Source organism: Panthera pardus, unplaced genomic scaffold (assembly GCF_024362965.1).
Source record: "Panthera pardus isolate Hobbes unplaced genomic scaffold, ASM2436296v1 HiC_scaffold_10, whole genome shotgun sequence".
Classification (NCBI taxonomy): Eukaryota; Metazoa; Chordata; class Mammalia; order Carnivora; family Felidae; genus Panthera; species Panthera pardus.
Window position 1 is genome coordinate 63,535,498 of NW_026526655.1, and position 23,595 is coordinate 63,559,092.

Sequence of the window (23,595 nt, forward strand, 5' to 3'; positions counted from 1 at the left end):
CCACTAGAAAAAGAATTAAGTTTTCAGGGAAGAAAAAACGGAACTTTTAGTCAGTCTGACCAAGTCTCCTATAACCATGGACCAGAAACATCTCCAGACTGGGAATGTGTGCTTATTTCCTGCTCCCCACCCTACCTTGGTTACAGACCATATATCTCAGAGAATATAGTGCCCAGCTCATTGCATAGCACATAATAGACACCCCTAAAATCCTGGTTGGAACGAAAGGCAGGTATGTATGATGATAATGGTGATGGTGGTGTTGTACGGGGTTGTGATGGGGGAGCTTCTCTTATCCCCTTTTTAAAGCTGAGAAAGTGGTGCTGAGCAGAAAGAATAGCTGGTTGCTTCGCTAGTTGTTTCTAGGTATGACTGGAGGAGTAAAGAGAAACCCATTCCCCTTGTCTTCTAGAGAGGAGCATTTTGACAAACGACACAGAAGTTTCTCCCTCACTTCTTGGTTGGGGATGAGCCTTGAGAAAGAATAAAAGACAATGGACCCCCGGGGGCTCCCTAAAGACTGTATATCAGTGAGGTAATCACTTGCCCCAGTCCAAGATCCAAAGAGAGTTAGAACCTTCACTCAACAGCCTAATAAGGACCAGTGTAAAAACCCAGTAAGTAATTCATCGAGCTGGTGATCCAGTCAGCACCCCTCCATGAATCTTAGTAAGTAATGTATTCACTAATCTGGACCAGTGAAAACCTGAGAAATGAGGACCATTATTCATTCAGGTGAAATTATGAGATTCCCAATAGGTACAATTTTACTTTAAGATAAATATTACCAGAAATCAGAAGTCCTTGGACAAATATTTCTGAAATGAAAGAAGATATTACAGCAAACTATATGTCTAAGCTTATTAATAACAGTCCATAGGCTGGAAGCTGACTTACATTGTGATGTGTTAAGCGTTAGTAATAACCTGCCCTGGTTCTGTTGGTCTGAATTTAGCTTTTAGGATAGAATGCTCAATATCAGGTACTCCTGGGAAAGTTATTTACACATTTATTTTATCGTTGGTGTTTGGATCCTTTAATGATAATGAAAAAAATAGCAATAGAAACATTTTGGCCTAAAATCGAGGGCTTTATCTTCACAAATATGTCATGGTCAGAGATAAAAATAATAATTTTAACTCCGTAATACAAGTCATATTTATTTTCCATTCTTTAAAGTGCATATCCTCTATGTTCTTTTCATATTGTTCTTTCCTCCTCGGCTTTACTAAGAAGGATGCAAATAGGAAGTCAATTTCATTTACTTGGAGGTCTTGACCAGTACAGGTTCCACACATCTTGCCCATCCTTTAGCAAATTCAAGTTGAATAGCTTGTGTCTCCTTCTAGTCCTCAAGGAACATAGCAGGTGACTCTAACAGAGTTCTAGTTACTTCCAGTTTGAAGTTCTGCGAGATAGTAATGTAGTGTTATAGTAATCCCTCCAAATTAGAGAAGCTAGAAGAGTAGAAAAGAAGAGATTTTCTGTGAACAATAAGAATTTATTCTGAGGATCATCCGGATGTTTTTGTCCACTAATCATTGGAGTCAACTTAATAAGAGTAATCCACTAAAGTTCACCTTAGTTTAAAAGATATAGTTCTAGCCTTGCGTCAGTCATGAATATCTCAAAGCCTTGCTAATAAACTCTTTTTTTCCATTTTGCTCATGGATCGGTCATGCTCTGCCAGATTCTATTAAGAATGCATTAGAGAGTTGGTCCAAGTATTATTCCAAGCTGAGGAAATTATTTATTATCTTGAACTAGTAATGACCTAAAGAAATTACTGACACTGTTGTCAGATTATTGTTTGAAGTTTAGTATCCATTATGTGGAAACTAAATTTGTTGTATTTGTTATATTGGCAAATTATTAAATGGTCTTATTTTTAATGGTAAATAACAACACCTAACTAATTAATTCAACTTGGATTGGGTGGGAGGGATGTATTCTATACTTATTCAGACTTACCAGAATCCATGTTTTTTTTTTTTTTAAATCAGAATTCAGTAAGTAGTGTGATCATCTTGTAATGGGAGTTATATGTATTACCTCAGCTAAAATGAGTATTCAATTGCAAGATCTCTATTTCTTTGCCAACTTAGATTTTGTTCTATTTAAAGCCTTATTTTTATGTGTTTTAATATGACAATCTATTGCATAGGAGGTAGGTAGGGTATGAAATCATAAAAACAGGAAACCATTTTGAGTACTTATGTTATAGGGACTTCTTTTAAGGCATTTGCATTTATTATCTCTTTTAGTCTTCACATTGGGTATATGAAGGAAGAAGGTATTATTATTACTATTACCCTCATTTTACAGATGAGGAAACTGAGGTCCAATAGGCAAGTAACTTGCCCGAGGACAAACTTAGTAAATGATGGAGCCTGGATTTCAAACTCAGGCACTCTTACTGCAGAGTTGGAGCAGTTAGCCACTATCGATTAACTAGAGAAGTAAAATGCCTATGGAACATTAACACTTAGATCTCCCAACAATATCCTCAGAAACTCAGCACTTTAAAATAGTAACTCCTGCCCCTGCCTCCCTGCAACACCCCTTCCCCAATACACCCAAACAACCATGAAGATATTTTCTATTCTACCAACAGCATCACCATTCTTACAAATATAGAAGTTAAAAACCTTGAATTACTTTTGGCTTCTCTGCTTCTTTTCATTTTTAAATGCAACACAGACTGTCAGAGAGGATAGGTACCAATGAACTCGCCCATGAGAAAAAGTTTTGTGTCATTGAGTTTTCACCTGGGCAAGGACTACCAGTACTAGGTACTGCGTTTTGTTTCTGTTTCACATGCTCGAAAATAAGAGAATCAAGAAATTTTGGAAATGTTCATATTAGAAGTCAATACACACTAATGTTCCAACCACTTCCCAATGAAAAGTAATTAAATGATGAGACATATTAAAAAATGGTGTTTTCATTAGCTTTAGTATTTTCAATTAACTTTAAGCTACAGAGAGCATTAAAGAAGGCAGTATATACTTGGCAACAGAATGCGATTAAAGTTCAATATTTATATTTGTTGCAGAAATCTTTATTTGAAACAGATGAATGACGTGCTGGGGCGAGTCCTCCCGGAGCTATTAACACTTCACAAAGCAGAGCTGAGAGTCTGACTGTCTCTCAGAAAAAAAACTACAAATCCCAGAATGCACTTTCCCCTATATTTTTCCGCGAGAATCCCGGAGGGCTAGATTAACCAATCCCTTCATGGAGAGCCTAATTATCAGCCAATCTGAAGGCGAATGAGCGACCGGGGGCGGGAGGAGGAAGGCGCCCTAAAATTTGAAATAGGAAAGTTGGCGGGGCTGCGGGAGCTGGGTCTGGAGACCTGCTGTTGGCTTGAATTGTTTCTGGTCTTGTGTGGGTTGGCGACGGGGCTCAGGTCTCCTGGAAAAGGTGAGAGAGTTGGGAGCTGACCAGGGTTCCTCGACCTGCCTGTCGCGATAGGGGAAAGTGTATTTCTGGGCTGGATTTGTTTTCGGGAGCGAAGTCTGTGAAATGCACGGCTTTGTTGTTTGCACTGCTGGGCTTCGCTGAGGCCGAAGGGTTCCGGGTTCCACCGAACGAGATGTGTGTGGCCTTCTTGGGAGGGTTTTGAGTTATTGGGATGGTTTTAGCGTTACAGAAAACTGGCGGGGCCTGGAGTCTTACCGGACATTGTTTTACAGAAGACACTAAGGCCCAGAGAGTTCAGGGTGACTTGTACCTTTCCTGGACTAAGCCTACTAAATTCCCACTCCAAGTAGCCTTTTTAGTACTACTTTTTCTTTTCCTGATCTGGGTGGGAGGGAGAGGCGGGCTAGATATGTCTTATAGGGTCTTATCCTATGAGAGGGGGCCAGTCATCCGTCCATCTGGGACCTGGCTGGCAATCCAGGCTGGAATTCAAAAGATCAGAATTGGAAACGCCTTAAAAGTTACCAATTTTACTTGTGAGGAAACGGAGGCAGAGTCATTTTCCAGGGTCACAGAGCTGTATGAGTGTCTTGTGCAGTTAAACTACTAACAAGTCCCTAGGAGGTAAGGATGTCCTTCCTGGAATCTTGCATCTTAACTGTAATTAAGTCCAGATGGCTTGATCCGCCCTGGAATAGCTAGAGTTAAAAGTAAGCTGCTTGGGTCACCTGGATGGCTCTGTCAGGTTAAGCATCCTACTTAGGCTCACAGTTCCTGAGGTTGAGCCCTGTATGGGCTCTGACAGCTTGGAGCCTGGAGCCTGCTTGGGATTCTGTGTCTTCCTCTTTCTGCCCCTCCCCTGCCTGTACTCTCTTTCTCTCTCAAGAACAAGTAAATATTTAAAAAGTAAGATATCCTTTTTAAAAAAAGCAAGCTGCTAATTATTTCCTAGCAAAAGTCAAACTGCCAAAATATGCTTGATTGGAATATGAGCTTGATTTTATTTCAACAACTTATAAAAAATACAATCAATGTTTTGTTTTGTAGCATTCTCTTACAAGATGATAGAGGATGAACTGGCACTATTTGATAAAAGCATAAATGAATTTTGGAATAAATTCAAAAGCACTGTCAGTGACACGTCCTGTCAAATGATGGGACTAAGAGATACCTACAAAGACTCCATCAAAGCACTTACAGGTAACTAAAGTTAACTTGTAACATGCTGCTTTGTTGTTCTTGTTTTTTTTTTTTTTTATGTTATTTCAGCTGAATCGAAACTTCAATTCCAATTTCTCTTTCAGAAAAGCTGTCTGTGAAATTAAAGGAAGAAGAACGAATGGTTGAGATGTTTCTGGAATATCAAAATCGTAGGTGACAAACTATAGATCACAGAGGGTTTTTTAGATTAAACATCTGTATGCAATCCCTCATACAAGTAAAACAATATACTGTGGGGCACCTGGGTCGGTCACTTGACTTTTTTTTTTTTTTAATTTTTTTTTTTAATGTTTATTTATTTTTGAGACAGAGAGAGACAGAGCATGAATGGGGGAGGGGCAGAGAGAGAGGCAGACACAGAATCGGAAGCAGGCTCCAGGCTCTGAGCCATCAGCCCAGAGCCTGACTCGGGGCTCGAACTCACGAACCATGAGATCGTGACCTGAGCTGAAGTCGGACGCTCAACCGACTGAGCCACCCAAGCACCCCAGTTGACTCTTAATCTTCGCTCGGGTCTTGATCTCAGGGTTGTCAGTTTGGGTCCCGTGTTGGGGTCTGCACTGGGCATGAAGCCTACTTTAAAAAAAAAAAAAAAAAAAAAAAGGAAAAGGAAAAAAAACAGTGTATTGTGTGTGTGTGCATATATATATATGCAGATACATATATAAAAATAATAAACATTTATGTATCTGCAACCCAGCTTAAGAAATAGAACATCTTATATAATACTTTTCTCTAACCCTACCTTCCAGAACTAACCTATTAATATTTAGTATTGTATTTTTGAATGTTATATAAATGGCATCATTTTCTGTATATTCTGTCCCTTTTTTTATTCATCACTGTGCTTGTGATCATCTATGCTGATGTGTAAATGACAATTTTTTGAAAAACAGGTTTGTTTTCCCATTGGAAATCATAGACTGGGGTTTAAAAAGCAGGAATTCTTCAGTTCTTCAGTTCTTTCCCTTAGGGGAAAGAATCTGGATTAACCATGTATTGGAGAAGGAGCCACTGTTACTCTCAGGAGAGGACACTGATCTGGATACATTTGGGGAGTAGGGAAGGTGGAGGGAACTCATTCACTCACCACATATTTGTTGAGCAGCTACTTTGCATCTTCAAGGAAGATACTGCAGAGAACAAATTGTTCAAAAATTCTGGCCTGCCTAGAGCATCTGTTGCTTCTATATTATTATAAGGAGGAAGACCATCTGTTCAAAGTGAGAGGCGTTTACTGTGGACCAGGCTCTTAAATCCTAAAATCCTAAGGACACCTGGGAGGCTCAGTTGGTTAAGTGTCTGACTCTCAATTTCAGTTCAGGGCATCATCCCAGGGTAGTGGGAATCAAGCCCCTTCTTCAGACTCCAGGGTGGGCGTGGAGCCTGCTTAAGATTCTTTCTCTCCATCTCCTCTGCTTCTTGCCCTCTGGCACTCACTCTCTCAAAAAAAAAAAAAAAAAAAAAAAAAAAGAACAAAAGTCCTGAAATCTTTACAAGACCAAAATTATCCCTTTTTTCAGATGAAAAAAAATTGAAGCTCACTGAGGTTACAAAACTTGGTTAAGGTCATACATTTGATAGATACAAGCTCTAGGATTGCAGCCAAATGTCTGCTCCCTCTAGTGTACCATAAAACAATCTTTCCACATGGAAGGGAAAACTCAAGGGAGGATTTATGTGGTGAGTAGTAGTGAAAGTTTGAAATATCTGCCCTAGAGAATAAAAGAGACAACTGACAGTGTATACATGAGTTATGCCATATCAAGGGCCCTTACATTTATACTGGCACAAATCCATACAGTTCTTTACATGTTATAATAAAAACACTGACATATATGGTATTTATGTATCACTTAATAATTTAAAAGTTTCTGTATTATTATTGTGTACTCTAACCCTGTGAGTTAAAGAAATAGGGTGGTCATTATTATCGTCCTTTTATAAGAGTCTCCAAAGTTATAATTTGAGCAAGGTCCTTGGGTAACAACTGAAGAGCCAGATTGGAACTGATACTTTTGGACTTTTAATATGTATCTCTTTTGCCATACATGTCTCCTTAATTATTTTTAAGTGCATTTTTCCATAGTGGCTACTCTGGAAAATAATATGCAGGGTTCCTCAGAAAATTAAAACTACCATATGATCCAGTAATTCTATTTCTGGGTGTTTATCAGAGGAAACCAAAAACACTAACTCAGGAAAACATCTGTACACTTGTTTGTTTGTTTATTTGTTTGTTGAGAGACAGCTAGCGGGAGAGGGGCAGAGGAAGAGAGAATCTTAAGCAACCTTCACAGTTGGCGTAGAGCCCGAGGTGGGGTTTGATCCCAGGCTCAATCCCACGATCCTGGGGTCATGACCTGAGTCGAAATCAAGAGTTGCATGCTCAACTAATGGAGCCATCCAGGTACCCCTGAGAGGATATTCTACCTTATTAATATGCCATATTTATTTAATGATTTACTCATTAGCCATTTAGGATGTTTTCAGCTTTTCATCATTATAAATAATACTGAACACAATCTTATGTATATAAATACTCGCATACATCTTATTTTCTTAGGTTAACTTGTAAAAATGAAATAACTGGATTAAAGGACATGAATATCCTTAAAACTTGTTTTGCAATGTCAAAAATATTCCACAAGGACTCTAGTATTTTCCATTCTTCTCGACACCAGCTGTCATTTTTGTAAACATTGTTGTAATAAATGAAAATTGGTATGTTACTTGCTTTATTTGCATTTCTGTGATTACTACTCAGGTTAAATTGTCTTTCATGTTTATTAGCCGTCTGCATTCTACATTTCCTCCATTATCTCTTTGTTTTTGTCTTAGGAATTTATATTTGTGTCTTTTTTAGATTAAGAACTGTTCAGGGAGGGTGTTTAATGGTCAAAAGCATGACCTTTGAGGTCAAGTCCTGAGTTTGAATCCAGGTCTTAACTATTTTTTGCATCCTAGCAAATAAAACTTTTGGGCAAGTTACTCAACTGCTGAGCCTTTTCCTTTTTTAAATTAGAACTGCATAATGTATTATGAAATTTAAGTAAATTTATGGAAATATAAGGTGTCGAACAAAGTTCCTAGCATATAGTAGAGTTTTATGTTTATTTGAATCAAATATGAGGTGTTTTGCCCACTTATTAACTGTTATGTAGCTGGTATATGACTTTCTCTTTGATTTCTTTTTGCCTTTTAGTAAAAAGGTCTTTCCCCACAGGAAAGGCTAATTTTATATTCAGATACTGCCTTTTAGGTTTGCAAGATTTCATTTTATATTTAAATATTTAATATACATGGAATTTATTTTGGATTTCAGCAGGGTTTGGGAAACTGTCCACCACTTGATTTATGATATTTCATTTTTCATGTTTCCCAAAGATACCAGTGTTTGTTTGGGAATGCCTTTTTTGTTTAACTGAGCTGTATGTCGTTTCTTCAGCTAGTACTCCATTATTGTGTTAAAAGTGTCACAATCACACATGTTAAATCTGGTGGGACAAGTACCTTTCCTTGTTATTTCTCTTACCATATTTCCTTAACTGCTCTCTCCTGTGTACTCATCAGATAAATTTTATAATTTTGTTAGATCCTCCTCTTCCCTTCCCTCCGGAGTCCATTGGGATTGCATCAAATGTAGAAATGAATTTGGGAAATACTGACATCTTTATAATATTTAGAAGCATAAAATGTCTCTCCATATATATAGGTTATTTGTTTCAGACAAGTTTTGCATTATTTTTTCATAAAGGGCCTACATTTCTTAATTTAGATTATTCCTGGATGTTTTGTTTGTTATTAATGTAAATGAAGTTTCACCCTTCCTACCTCTCTCTTTCCCTCTCTTCCTTCACTTTTTTAAAAAAAATTTTTTTAATGTTTGTTTATTTTTGAGACAGAGACAGAGCATGAACAGGGGAAGGGCAGAGAGAGAGAGAGGGAGACACAGAATCCGAGGCAGGCTCCAGGCTCTGAGCTGTCAGCACAGAGCCCCATGCGGGGCTCGAACTCACGAACCGGACCGTGAGACCATGACCTGAGACAAAGTCAGATGCTTAACCGACTGAGCCACCCAGGCGCCCCATCTCTTCCTTCACTCCTTTTTGTCTTTTTGGTGTTTTCCAGAACCATTTATACTGCATTATAATGAATTGTTTCTTTAAAGTACTGTGTAAAAACATTTCCAGATTTGGTTGTCTTTGATGGTGGGCTTTATTTATGTACTTATTTGAAGAGTATTGCTGCAAGCGTCATGACCTGATTTTCTTTTTGTGGTTTAATTTGGTATTCTCAGGGCAACTGGGTGGCTCAGTCGGTTAAGCGTCTGACTTCAGCTCAGGTCATGATACCGCCGTTTGTGAGTCCGAAACCCACGTCAGGCTCTGTGCTGACAGCTCGGAGCCTGGAGCCTGCTTTGCATTCTATGTCTCCCTCTCTCTCTCTGCCCCTCCCTGCTCATGCTCTGTTTCTCTCTCTCAAAAGTGAATAAAAAAATTTTTTTTTAAATAATAATTTGGTATTCTCATTTTAAAAAAGTTTTGTCTCATTTTTATTTTCAAAGACAAATAGGAAAGAATAGGATTTTTTTTTCCTTTTCTTTATAATTTTTGAACCATTAGAAAGCGCTTATCAGTTAAAACATTTTTGGGGCACCTGGGTGGCTCAGTCGGTTAAGCATCCGACTTCTGCTCAGGTCATGATCTCACAGTTCCTGAGGTCAAGCCCCGCATGGGGCTCTGTGCTGACAGCTCAGAGCCTGGAACCTGCTTCAGATTCTGTCTCCCTCTCCCTCACTCATGCTCACTTGCGTGCGCTCGCTCTCTCTCTCTCTCTCTCTCAAAAGTAAATAAATAAATAAAATAAGTAAATAATACACTCTTTATTAATCCTAATGAAAGTCAATATTTCAGTCTTTTCTTACCAGAGATAGATATTGGAGAACAAAGTATATATATTCTAGCTAATACTTTGTACTTCTTACAGAGATCTGTAGGCGGAATAAGCTGATTCAAGAAAAAAAAGACAACTTGTTAAGATTGATTGCTGAAATAAAAGACAAAAATGAGAAACTAGAAGTATTGACTGCAAATATTCAGGATCTTAAGGAAGAATATGCTAGGAAGAAGGAAAGTAAGTTTCTAGTTGTACACATATTTAAAACAGTAAATTTCAAAGTGGTGATGGTTCACAATTATCTGTCTCTTGCCTTCTCTCCAGTTCATAGTAAAAATGGGTAACACATCTCAGGGGCATAGCCAGCCACTCATTTCTGCAAGGAAGCTGTCTGCTAAATAAATAAGTTAAATAAGTGGGTTTTATTTTCTTTTGTTTTACTTAAGGGTCCTTTTGATTTTTTAATGTAACCAGAGTCATAATGCAATTGATGTGGGAGCTTAATTAAACAGAGTGGGGGACAGTTTCATTGGAGAAGCCATAGTATAATTTATGTAACAAAGTTAATGATCACACATTCTCTTCCAGGAACTATTAAGCACACTCTTTATGCTGCAAAGTGTCTGTCTAAAAATCCTTCATATTCAAATATGTGTATTTCTTTTTTTTTTTTTTAATCATAGCTATTTCTGCTGCTAACAAAGCTAATGAAGAGAAGTTGAAAAGGCTACAGAAATCTGCAGACTTGTATAAAGATCGACTTGGACTAGAAATTAGAAAAATTTATGGTGAGTATATTAACGTAAGTAAAACACACGAGATTAGAAAGGTGTGTGTTTTCTTAAGTAGAGAAGAATTTTTAAAATATTTTCAAATAAAATAATTGACCACATTATTAACTTTTTAGGAAACAGGAAAGAATTTAAAAATTTTTTATCACCGTAACATAATTACTGATGCCTTGGTTATTTATCATCCAGTATTGTAATAAATGTATGTTTGGCATGATTGCCAACATGAAAGTAATTTTTGTTCCTTGTTCTTCCTGGTATTCTATGATCAGCATTTTTCCAGTTGCTATAGCCTTCCCATGGTAATTTTAAAATAGCGACGTAATAATTCATTCCATTAATGTCTCTTAATTTATGCAATCTTTTATCTACCTAATACAGGTATTGTTTCTAACTTAACGTTCAGATTCTGCCAGTGTTTCAGTTTTAGAAGTACTATAGTGAATACAGACTTATCCATTTCTTTTGTATAATTTCCGTGGAATTCCTAAGGAGGCATTACTGGGGTAAAGCGTGTAAATATTTTAATGACCGTGATGTGTGGTGTATGTGGCAGTTTATAGCACTACTCACGGTGTTAGCAGCCCCCAGGATCACCGTCAGTTTTGGGGATTCGCTAGAAAGACTTACAGGATGCAGCATAGAATCAGTCATATTGACGGCTCAGATGTATGGCAGAAACTGCAATAAACTGCAGAACAGCCCCAAAAAGGCACTGGGGCAAAGTCTAAAAGAAACACTTTTTTCAGGCATAGTTTTTTAAGAGTCCTAACCCAGCAGAGTCACACAAGACATGCTTATTAATTCCTTTAGCATTGAATGTGACGATACACGGGAAGGGTTGTCTACCAGGGAAGTTCATCAGAGACTCAGGAAGCTTGTGCTGGTTTTCCCTGCACTTCGCCCTATGTGTTTTTTTCCTCTTGCTGATTTTGCCATAGTCTTTCGCTGTGATAAATTATAGCCCTGTGTATGACCCTCTGGTGTATCGTATGAGTTCTCTTAGCAAATCTTCAAACCTAGGGTGGTTTGGGGGACTCCTAACACACCAGCCAAGGGCCAGCTTGCAAGCAGAACTTTGTAAGATTCTAAGGATAGCATCATCAGGCCTGCCGCGTTAATTCTTTTGTGCACACCTCTCTACGATGTAAAGTGTACCCACTTCATTGTATTCTTGCCAGAATTGTATTTTGTTTGTTTGTTTGTTGTTGTTTGGCAGCAAAGTAGATATAATTGGAGCATTGTTTTTTAAGTGCATTTCTTTATTAATGAACAGGTAAACTTTTCTTCTGAATATTTACTGTATTTCTTAGATTTTTTGGTCTCTTCATTCATATATCTATTAGTCTTTTTTGTGCCCCCCCCATCTGTTGAAATAAGCTTTTAATAAAAAAGTTAAATTTTATTAAAATAAAATATTAAATTTTATTAAAAATATTAAATTAAACTTTTTTTAAATGTTTATTGATTTTTGAGAGAGAAAAAGAAAAAGCATGAGTGGGGGATGGGCAGAGAAAGGGAGACAGAGGATCTGAAATAGGAGTTGCACTGACAGCAGAGAGCTTGATGCAGGGCTCGAACTCATGAACTGTAAGATCACGATCTGAGCCGAAGTCGGACACTTAACCAACTGAGCCACCCAGGTACCCCCCAAATATTAACCTTTTGATTAGAGGGAAATACAGGGTCCAACTCTGAATTTTTGATCCATTGGACTCACTGTCATCCTGAGGTGTTTTGGGGTCAGAAAGCTTTAAAATTATTTTCAGATTTAAAATTAGAACTTTCTCCACAAATATCATATGACTTCACTCATATGAGGACTTTAAGACACAGAATAGATGAACATAAGGGAAGGGAAGCAAAAAATGATGTCAAAACGGAGGGGGACAAAACGCAAGGGACTTTTAAATATGGAGAATGAGCAGAGGCTTACTGGAGGGGTTGTGGGAGGGGGGATGGGCTAACTGGGTAAGGGACATTAAGGAATATACTCCTGAAATCATTGTTGCACTATATGCTAACTAACTTGGATGTAAATTAAAAAAAATAAAAATTAGAATTTTCTCATGGCACCTGGATCGCTCAATGGGTTAAGCATTCAACTCTTGGTTTCAGCTCAGGTGATGATTTCACAATTCATGGGTTCAAGCCCCAAGCTGGGCTCCGTGCTGACATTGCAGAGCCTGCTTGGGATATTCTGTCTCTCTGTCTCTCTCTCTCTCTCTCTCTCTCTCTCTCTCTCTCTCTGTACCCCTCCCTTGTTCATCTGTATTCCTCTCTCTCAAAATAAGTAAAGAAACATTTACAAAAGAATTAGAACTTTTCATAGCCCTCAAAGTCAGGAAATAATCCTTTTTTAAAAAGGATTTTAAAAAGAATTTTAAAAGGATTTTAAAAGAGAAACCCAAACTCTTTGTTATCTTATGATGTCTTTTTTCCTTGGCATACATCTCTTCCATTACCATTAACACTTTTTTTTTCTTTTCAACTTTTTATTTAAATTGTAGTTAGTTAACATACAGTGTGCAATATTGCTTTCAGGAGTAGAACCCAATGATTCATCACTTACATACAATACCCAGTGCTCATCACATCAAATGCCCTCCTTAATACCCATCACCCATCTAGCCCATCCCCAACCACCTCCCCTCCAGCAACCTTCAGTTTGTTCTCTATAGTAAAGAGTCTCTTATGGTCTATTTCCCTCCACCCCTCTTCCCATATGTTCATCTATTTTGTTTCTTAAATTTCAGATATGAGTGAAATCATATGGTATTTGTCTTTCTCTGATTTATTTCACTTAGCATAATACACGCTAGCTCCATCCACATCACTGCAAATGGCAAGATTTCATTCTTTTTGATGGCGGAGTAGTATTCCTGTGTGTGTGTGTGTGTGTGTGTGTGTGTGTGCACGCGCGCGCGTGCACATGCCATTCAAAAGTCGATGGACATTTGGGCTCTTTCCATAATTTGGCTATTGTTGATAATGCTGCTAAAAACATTGGGGTGCATGTTTCCATTCAAATCAATATTTTTGTCCTTTCAATAAATATCTAGTAGTGCAGTTGCTGGATCATACAGTAGTTCTATTTTTAACTTTTTAAGTAACTGTTCTCCAGAGTGGCTGCACCAGTTTGCATTCCCTCCAACAGAGCACAAGGGTTCCCCTTTCTCCACATCTTCGCCAACAGCTATTAACACTTTTAAAAATCTGGTCTACTGATGTAATTATTTCATTTTGAATAAAAATGCAAGACAAATGTTTTTCAAAGTTTCTGAACTTTACTTTTTTATAATTAAAAGCATTTTTTAAATGAAAGTTACTAATTTTTTATTTTGTAGAGCAAAACTAAAATGCATGTGAGTTTCTACTTTGTGGCTGCCATTTTTCTTATTAAAAAAATGTTTAATGTTTTTGAGAGAGCGTGAGAGCACATGAGTAGGGGGAGGAGTAGAGAGAGAAGGAGACAGAATTGGAAGCAGGCTCCAGGCTCTATGCTGACAGCTCGGGCTCAAACTCACGAGCTGTGACAGCTCAGGGGCTCAAACTCACCATGATCTGAGCTGAAGTCGGATGCTTAACCAACCCAGGCACCTCTGTGGCTGCCATTTTTAATTTCTTCTGGGCATTTACTCCTTTGGGAACATTTGGAGGTCTTTTGGAAAAATAGGCTTTAATTGCAGATAGCTATGTAGAAAAAGTCAAATCTGTTCAATATTTTTTATTGTGATAAAACTACATGACATAGAATTTGCCATTTTAACTATTTTTTATTGTACAATTCTGTAGCATTACATTAACAGTGCTGTGCAACCATCACCACTATTTCCAGAATTCTTTAATACCACAAACAGAAATTCTGTGCCCATTAAACAATAACTTATTCCTCCTTCCCCAGCCCCTGATAACTTCTACTTTCTGTCTCTCTAAATTTACCTATTCTAAGTATTTCATGTAGGTGGAATCATACAGTATTTGTCCTGTTCTTTTGCGTCTGGATTATTGTATTTAGCATGATGTTTTCAAGGTTCATTCATGTTGTAGCATGTATCAGAAGTTCATTCCTTTTTATTACCAAATGATATTCTGTTGTGACTATACCGTATTTTGTTTCTTTAGTCATCTGTCAGTGAACACAGTTATTACCACCTTTTGGCTGCTGTGAGTAATGCTGCTATAAGCATTGGCATCGTTATTTGAGTCCCTATTCTCTATTCTTTTTTTGATATGTACTGAGGAGTGGAGTTACTGGGTCATTGCAATTCTTTATGTAACTTTTTGAGGAACTGCCAAGCTGTTTTCCGCAGCTGCAACGCCATTTTACATTCCTACTAGCAATGTCCTGATTTCTCCATGTCTTCATTCACACTGTTCTTTTCTTTTTTCTTGTTTTGTTTTGTTTTGTTTTTTGTTTTGTTATAGCTGTCCTGGTGGGTATAAAATAATATCTCATTGTAGTTTTGGGTTGCATTTCCCCAGTGATTAGTGGTATTGAGCATCTTTCCATGTGCTTATTATTGGACATTTGTATCTATTCTTCGGAGAAATACTTACTCAAGTCCTTAGTCCAGTTTTTAATTGGATTGCTTTTCTTTTAGTTGTTCAGTTGTAGTTCTTTTAAATGTATTCTCTATATTAAGTCCATATCCGAGATAGGATTTGCAAGTATTTTCTCCCATTCTGTGGGTTATCTTTCCACTGCCTTGGTAATATCCTTTAAAGGACAAAAGTTTTTAATTTTGATGAAGTCTAATCTATCAGTTCTTTTCTTTTGTTACTTGTGTTTTTGTATCATGTTTAAACTGTAATTCATTTAAAACTAATTTGTAACTTGTACATTTGGAGGCTTGGTTAAGTGTATATATACACATACGTTTAGCAGTCTAGATACTGATTAAGGACAGAGGTGAGAAAGCTCATCTCCATTGAAAGGCTTGGCACAATAAAATATTCTCACACCAAATAATTTAATTTTTTTTCAGGTGATAAGTTGCAGTTTATATTTACTAATATTGACCCTAAGCATCCTGAGAACCCTTTTATGTTTTCCCTCCACCTAAATGAAGCAAGGGAATATGAGGGTATGTATTCCTCTCTCTTAACTGATATTTAAGACTGGCATCCAAAAGGTTATCTGACTCAGCATATAGAGTAATATGAAGGAGCGGTGCCTGGGTGGCTCAGTCGGTTAAGTGTCTGACTCTTGGTTTCGGCTCAGGTCATGATCTCACAGTTTTGTGAGTATGAGCCCCATGTTGGGCTCTGTGCTGACCCTGAGGAGCCTGCTTGGAATTCTCTCTGTCTCTGTTTCTGTCTCTCTCTCTGCCCCTCCCTTGCTAGCACTCTGTCTCTTTCAAAATAAATAAATAAACTTAAAAAAATAAAGTAATATGAAAGAAAGTAATGTTCCCACAAGGTGTCCCTTTCTTTGCCAGCTTGCTTCATGGGATAGGGTCTTCTAAAGGCTGTGAATGTAGTTTCGATTTATAGTTATTATCTAGGAGCCTTAATATGTAACTTCTATTCAGGATGGCACAGTGCCACCTTGGTAGAAAAGTCTAAAAGACCACTGATCACTGCATTTCATATGCAAGTATGAATTATCCTTTTAGAGAACATAAAACTATAAAGGATATGACTATATAAATGTGAATATTATAATGTATTCAAGTAGGTGATTTTAAAAGCAAATGCTAAGTCATCAGAATGTGATCATTTATTTTCCCAAAAATCAATTTAAGAAATATTATCCTCTCCTGAAAAATCGCACACATTGGTAATTTAGCTCACCTACTGATTCTCCAGCAGGCCAGAAAGGCATCGATTTATGGGGAATATATGTGATTGGTAATAGTTGGAACTAGAAGAGAATGGAAATATATTTATCTCTCTTTAATTCTTGGGCCCCTTTTAAAGTAATTTTTAATTTATTGGAATTCAGAAAAATGGTTCTCAGCTCATTAGACCTGTGTTCTCATCTGAAAGCATTTGTAGCACACATACACTCAGGAGGACTGCTGAGTTGTCTCCTTAATGTGCCCCGGTGACTTGATCCTCATTCTCATGGAATTTGTATTTAGGAACCTAATTCATGTGCAAATTTTTTCTCTCTGTAAATATCTTCTAATGAGTGCTAAAGTTTCAAAAGCAAACCCCAAAACCCACATACCTTGCATATCCTCTCTTGCTACATAGGGTCATGGTGTTTGATAGTGTGTTAAAATAGAATCTACAGTGTGATTTTGAACCAAGTGCCTTTTGTTCTTTCTCTGCTGTGGTCCTGGTCCTTGTGTCCTAAACAATCTCTACCAAAGAACTGGAAATCTGATATGGTTGACTTTCTTCCCCTTGGGCAAAGGACCAAATTGTTGGGAGAGAAAGCTGAATCATTCCTTTCCTTTGACCACCCTCACTGGAGATTTGTTTACAATTTGTATAACTGCATGTTGAGAGGTGTACCGTTATTTGTGACTTTGTGTCACATTTGATTAGTAGGTCCTGTAAATACCACTTTTAGAATAGCAACCATATTTTCTAGTGAACACTTGTAAAACCTTAGATTTTTTCCCCATAATTGTAAATTACTAAAAGTTGTCATTGAAAGCTGTTCTTTTTTTGATCCAGTGGCCAGGAACTAGAATTCAAGCCAAAAGTTTACAGAGAAAACTGACTTAACAGTTAAAAAAACAAAACAAAACAAAAAACCCAACATACACACGTGCGTGCGCACACGCGCACACACACACACACACACACACACACACACACACACACACACCTGTTAAAACAGTTTAGTTAAAATGTAAGAAAGATGACTGGAAATGGCATTCTGTTCTTTTTATCACTGAGTTCTTGAATCCCTTGACTACCATCTGTTTAAATTTAAAGTACAATTATAATACTTAAGACTTTAATATTTACAGATTAAACAAAGAAAAGGTCCAAAAGATAGTTAGGATATGAAAATCAAGTGTATCTGTTGTTCTATGCTGGAAGCATTTCAGTAAAATGGAATTGAAATAATTTGAATCAGATGAAAGCATCTAAGTTAGAAACACTTCTCTCCCATAAAAAATCTCATTCACATTATCTTCCCTTTTCTTTTTTTCTTCTAGTGTCAGATAGTGCTCCTCATCTTGAGTGCCTAGCAGAATTTCAAGAGAAAGTAAGGAAGACCAACAATTTCTCGGCTTTTCTTGCCAATGTCCGGAAAGCTTTTACTGCTATGGTTTATAATTAATATATGAATAGTATATAAACACTTTATTTTTCTTCCCTATTGTGTATCTCTTTTAAAAGAATTCTCATTATCCACTGTTTGCTTGTAATTCTTTTGTATTTTTGTAACATTTCTGTGTGTTTTATTTCTTTAAATTATTTTAACTAAAATCTTAAATAAAATTTATAAAGTCAAATGTGTTCTTTTTAAGATGAAAGATAGTATACTATGATAAATGTGTGAGGGGATGTATATATATATATATATACATATATATATATATTAGGAAGAGAGTTTCAGAGCACTTCCCCTCAGTTGCCTCTTATGCCTAGGACTTGGCTCAGAGCTCTGCTTACCATCATATAGCAGTAGAATTTATCTGAAAAGAATGCTATGGGTTGGTAGGAATGTTATCACTGGCCCATCTCAGTGTGCAGGCCAGCTTTTAGAAACCATTGATTGGGATTTTTCTGCAGAGATAAAAAGCTAATAAACTGCCCTAGAGATTGGAGTGTGTGCTACTAACAAAGACTTTTTTTTTCAACATTTTATTTTTTTAATATCAAATATTTAATATATAAATATTAAACAACATACTAATATACAAGCAGTAGGCCAAATAAGGAATCAAACGGCAAATCAAAATATGTGAAAACAAAAGAAAAAGAAAACACAATATTCTAAAACCTATGGGATGCAGCAAAAGCAGATTTTAGAGTGAAATTTATGCCATAAATGGTTGTACTAAGAAAAATGGTTTAAATAATATTGCACCCCAAGAAACTAAAAAAAGAAGGTTAGCCAATATTTAGTAGAGGAAGCAAATAAAAATTGGGAATGAACTAGAGACCAGAATAAACAATAACATAACATTGAAAGTAATGACCAGATTTCTAAAAAAAAAATGAACAAAATTGGCAATACATAGTGTGATAACAGATTACTATAAACCATCACTAACAAATCAATTTCTAAAACTTAGGGGAAAAGCCCAGGTAATTCCAAAAAATGCACAAGTTACTGAAATTGAATCATGAATCTTGAATCCAGGAAACAGGAAATCTTAGATCAAGAATAAGAATGAAAGCTGAATTAGGAATCAAAAATCTCCCATCACAGAAAAGCCTAAGACTACATGGTTTTATTGGTGAATTCTACCAAACATTTAAATGAATAATTAATGACAACTTGTATCAAAATCTTACAAATACTGGAATAGAGGGAACATGTTCAAATCATTCTATGAAGCCAGTATTACCCTAACACTAAAGCAGGATAAAAACAATATGGGAACAGAAAAGTATTTGTCGGATATAAGTACTGCTACTCTGGCTTGCTTTTGACATCTATTTGCATGATAAATATTTCCCCACCCCCTCACTTTCAACCTGCAGATGTCTTAAGGTTCATAATGAGTCTCTTGTAGGTAGCATATAGATGGGTCTTGTTTTTTTATCCTTTCTGGCACCCTATGTCTTTTGATTGGGACCATTTAGTACATTTATATTCAAAGTAATTATTGGCATGTGTTTATAGCCATTTTATTACTTGTTTTTTCATTGTTTCTGGAGATTTTCTCTGATCTTGTCTGTCACTTTTGGTCTCTCCTTTGCACTCAAGGAGTCCTCTTTAATATTTATTGCAGATCTGGTTTAGTGGTCATGAACTCCTTCAGTTTTTGTTTGTCTGGGACACTCTTTATCTCTCCTTCTATTCTGAATGATAGCCTTGCTGAATAGAGTATTCTTGGCTGCAGTTTTTTCCCATTTAGCACTTTGAATATATCATGCCACTCCCTACTGGCTTGCCAAGTCTCTGTTGAGAAATCTCTAGCTAGCCTTATGGATTTTCCCTTGTGAATTAAGGACTTCTCTTGTCTTGCTGCTTTTAAGACTTCTTTCTTTATCATTATATTTTGCAGATTTAATTAGAATATGCCCAGGTGTTGGCCTGCTTTTGTTGATTTCGATGGGAGTTCTCTGTGCCTCTTGGATATGGATTTCTCCTTCCTTGCCCAGATGAGGGAGATTTTCTGCTTCCCTTCCTTTCCCTTCCCTTCCCTTCCTTCTTTTCTCTTTTTTTCTTTTCTATGCTTTTCCCTTCTATTCTTTTCTTTTCAGAGAGAAAGAGCATGTGAGTCAGGGAGAGGGACAGAGGGAGGGAGGGAGAGAGAGAGAGAATCCTAAGCAGGTTCCATGCTCAGTGCAGAGCCCAACACCGAGCTCAATCCCATCTGGGATCATGACTCAAGCTGAAATCAAGAGTTGGACACTCAACCTACTGAGCCACCCAGGCACCCCTCTGCTGTTATTTCTTGAAATAAATTTCTGCTAACTTTTCTCTCCTTCTTCTTCTGGGACTCCTATAAGTGTTATTACATTTCATGGAGTCACTGAGTTCTCTATTTTCATGCCCCATAATTCTTCTTTCTCTCTTTTGTTCGGCTTACTTTCCATTATTTTGTCTTCTAAGTCACTAATTTATTCCTCTGCTTCCAACTTACTCTTCATTGCACCAAGCCTATTTTCAATCTCATTTATTGCAGTCTTCATTCTGATATTTTTTTAACTTATCTCTGTGGTAAGGGTCTCCCTGATGTCTTCTATTCTCTTCTCAAGCCCAGTGAGGATCCTTATGATTGTTGTTTTAAATTCTCCATCAGGCATGTTACTTATATCTGTTTATCTTAGGCCTTTGGCCATGGTCTTATCTTGTTCTTTCATTTGGCATAAATTCCTCTGTCTTGACATTTTGTTTAAGTCTCTGACTTTTACTTTGTGCTGCAAAGTCAATTATACTCCTGCCCCTGCAAGTTATGGCCGTATGAAGAAGAGGTCAGGTATTGCCAATTCATGGCACTTCACAGGGTATCTCTGGTATGTGCTGCATGTTTTAGTTGCTCTATCTTTCAGGCCAGTTGTCTGCAGAGTTTTTCCTTGACTACTGTGGGCAGTGTTTGGTCCCCGGCCTGAATGTGGAGAGTTTTAACTAGATGTGCTCTGGTCTGTGAAACCTGACAACAACTCCACCAGAACTGAGGCCCTGTAGAACTCTCTGGTTGAGAGAGGTGGTGTGGGCAGGGGTTTGTGCTGGTCTCCTGGGGGAGGGGCCTGCCACACTGGGACTGAGGCAATCCTGACTGAGAAGGGCAGTCCCACCAGCGCATGGGTCAGTAAGGGCGGGGGGACGGGGAGGGCGTTTGTATAAGCAAGTTAGGCAGCCAGTGTACAGGCTGAGCTGCTTCCCTCAGGTGGCTCTGTGTTTATGCTGAGGAGCAGGGGAGGGAGATGGTTCCAGCCAGCTCCTTTGTTCCCAGAGAGGCATCTGGAGCTTGTGCCTGACAACGTCTTATCCTATTTTATCACCATCTTGACTCAAGGGAATATTTTAACAGTGACAGTACAATGAGCAAAAGTACAGCTTTCCTAAGCAGACCTTTACATTTGGCCTTATTTTTTGATATAACTACATTTAAATGAATACATAAAATTGTATCAAAACCCGATTTTGGTTTTTGTGGACCTAGCTTGATTTGGAGCTCAAATTATATTAGTAGGATCCATTGTTTAGCTGTTTTTTTCTAGGTTGAGGCCCCACATGGTAGACCCCAGCAACTTCAAGCTGATCCCAATCCCTAAACCAATCACTGGTGATCAGGGGGTAAAGTACATACTTTGATTAGACTAGCTCCCGGCTGTAACCCAGGTGTGGAGGTAGGTTAACTTCAAAAATGGAGCTAAGAGAAGGGGCATTATAGTTCTCTAAGGGACAGACTAGATAATTTGACATCAAAAAATATCAGGTTACTGCTACAGTGAATATATATTTACTTAATTCCCTACCTGAATTATATCTACAAGGAACAAGCATAAAATGTAAAGAAAAATCTTCATTCACTGAAACTAGACAAAAACCATGTCTCCTAGCACAAACTCTTGAAGATACAATGTTTTGTATCATGTAGTGAGGAAGGCATTGAGCTGGCTTGCCTTGGTAAGAAACTCTGAAGGGTTCCTTTCACCTGCAATTTACAGAAATAGAGATTGGGGATGAGAGAAGAAATGGGCAGCTTCCTTCCACCTAGGGTCCATTTCTCTTTAGGGACAGCCATTTTTCATTTCTAAATGGGCGTGGAGGTAGGGCAAGATCTGGGAGGTAAGGCCAGGTAGGAGGAAAGTCCCAAAAGGACAATGTAGGAACCAGCTTTACTGCTGGGGTCCAAAGAAAAGTGCACTATCATACGAAACAAAAGGCCTTAAGCAGTGGAACTTTATAGTGATTTGTTTTCTCACCTGAGAAGTTGATTCGTTCCAAAATTGGAATTGGTTCGGGCTGGACACTTTAGAAAACTAGCTATTTCTTTTTAAAAACTTTTATGTGCCTGGCACTGTTCTAAGCCCTTTACATATGTCTACTCATTTATATTTCCTCAACAGCCTGTGAGGTAGATACTATCCATAACCTTGTTCTACAGATAAGAAATCCAATGTAGTAAGAGTTCAAGTAACTTTGAGTCACACAGCTCGTAAGCGTTAGAGTCGGAATTCAAACGTAGGTGGCGGTCTGCCACCTAATTCACGAGCTTCACCTGGACTACACCTTATGCATTTCTGTGCTGCATTGCAGGAAAAGTATATGAAGACAAAGCCCTTAACAAAGATTCTAAACAAACTTGAACTTCAATAATATAACGTAGCATTTTTGTTTCTATAGAAGTATAAAGATTAAGAGAAAGAAAGGTAAACTCTCTTGAAAGTAGAGGAATATGCTTTGTCTGGATCCATAGGAAATACCTTCACCAAGACAACAAAACAGCTTCAAATCTCAGGGAGACAATGAGCAGAGTACCTGGCTTTTTGGACCCAAATGGCTCACTGAAACAGTCTCTAAGCCTCAAAAACTGCAGTCATCAATTTTACGGAAATGTTGGACGGAGGGCTGTTGACTTAGGTATAACTCTATCTGTTCAGTCAAATATAAAGACCTTAATTGTTGAGGGTCACTATGTGCCAACCCAGGAATATTCTGGAGCTAATATCACCAATATATTATCTTAAATGATAAAGTGGCTACATTGTGAAAATGTCACTTTGAATGAATAAAAATACACATGAAAAGCAAACCAAACTATCTCATTAAGTTTGCTCTTTTTGATACATTGTATTTAGGATGGTATATTGCAAAACTAAAATAATTTTAGGGGTGCCTGGGTGGCTCAGTTGGTTAAGCATCCAACTCTTGATTTTGGCTCAGGTCATAATCTTACAGTTTGTGAGACTGAACCCCTCATCAGGCTCTGCACTGATCATGGAGCCTGCTTAAGATTCTCCCTCTCTCTCTCTCTTTCTCTTTCTCTCTCCCTCTACCCCTCCCCCAGCTCACGTGCTCTCTCTCTCTCTCTCTCTCTCTCTCAAAACTAAACTTGAAAAAATAATTTTAACCATTTAAAATCTTCCTGATATGGAAATAAAACACAATATACAAAGGTAAGATTTTCCTAAATGGAAAAGAAACACACAAGTAATAAAGCTGATTAAAATGGAATCCAAGGGCACCTGGGTGGTTCAGTCAGTTAAGCATCTGACTTTGGCTTAAGTCATGATCTGACAGTTCATGGGTTCGAGCCCCACATGGGGCTCTCTGCTGTCAGCACAGAATCCAATTCAGATCCTCTGTCCCCCTCTCTCTGTCCCTCCCCTGCTCATCCTCTGTCTCAAAATAAATAAATAAACTTAAAAACAAACAAATAATAAATAAAATGGAATCCAAATGGGGTAGACTAATTTTGTAATAAAATGAACAATGAGATCTTTAAAAATTAAATTAAAAAAAATATTAAAAGGGGCACCTGGATGGCTCAGTTGTTTGAACGTTTGACTCTTGATTTTGGCTCAGGTCATCATCCCAGGATTGTGGGATCAAGCCCCATGTTGGGCTCCACATTTAGCATGGAGCCTGCTTGGGATTCACTCTCTCTCTCTCTCTCTCTCTCTCTCTCTCTCTTTCTGCCCCTCTCTCTGCTCATGCTCTCTC

At 37.7% G+C, this 23,595-nt stretch overlaps 1 protein-coding gene across 1 annotated transcript; it reads left to right on the forward strand.

Moving 5' to 3' along the window:
• Positions 1-3,293: 3,293 nt before the first annotated feature.
• On the forward strand, positions 3,294-22,689 carry SPC25 (SPC25 component of NDC80 kinetochore complex). The gene is made up of 7 exons (XM_019458637.2): positions 3,294-3,426; positions 4,474-4,626; positions 4,731-4,796; positions 9,637-9,783; positions 10,230-10,334; positions 15,326-15,424; positions 17,459-22,689. Exons 2-7 carry the CDS (start codon positions 4,488-4,490, stop codon positions 17,581-17,583), a joined length of 681 nt encoding a protein of 226 aa, XP_019314182.1. The 5' UTR covers positions 3,294-3,426; positions 4,474-4,487; the 3' UTR covers positions 17,584-22,689.
• The last annotated feature ends 906 nt before the right edge of the window (positions 22,690-23,595 follow it).

Bases quoted from the DNA above. Each gene is read 5' to 3' on its own strand.
- SPC25 (XM_019458637.2), top strand. From the start codon at position 4,488: ATGATAGAGGATGAACTGGCACTATTTGATAAAAGCATAAATGAATTT. The intron at 9,784-10,229 runs GTAAGTTTCTAG...TTTTAATCATAG, and splicing joins ATATGCTAGGAAGAAGGAAA to CTATTTCTGCTGCTAACAAA. The intron at 10,335-15,325 runs GTGAGTATATTA...ATTTTTTTTCAG, and splicing joins AGAAATTAGAAAAATTTATG to GTGATAAGTTGCAGTTTATA.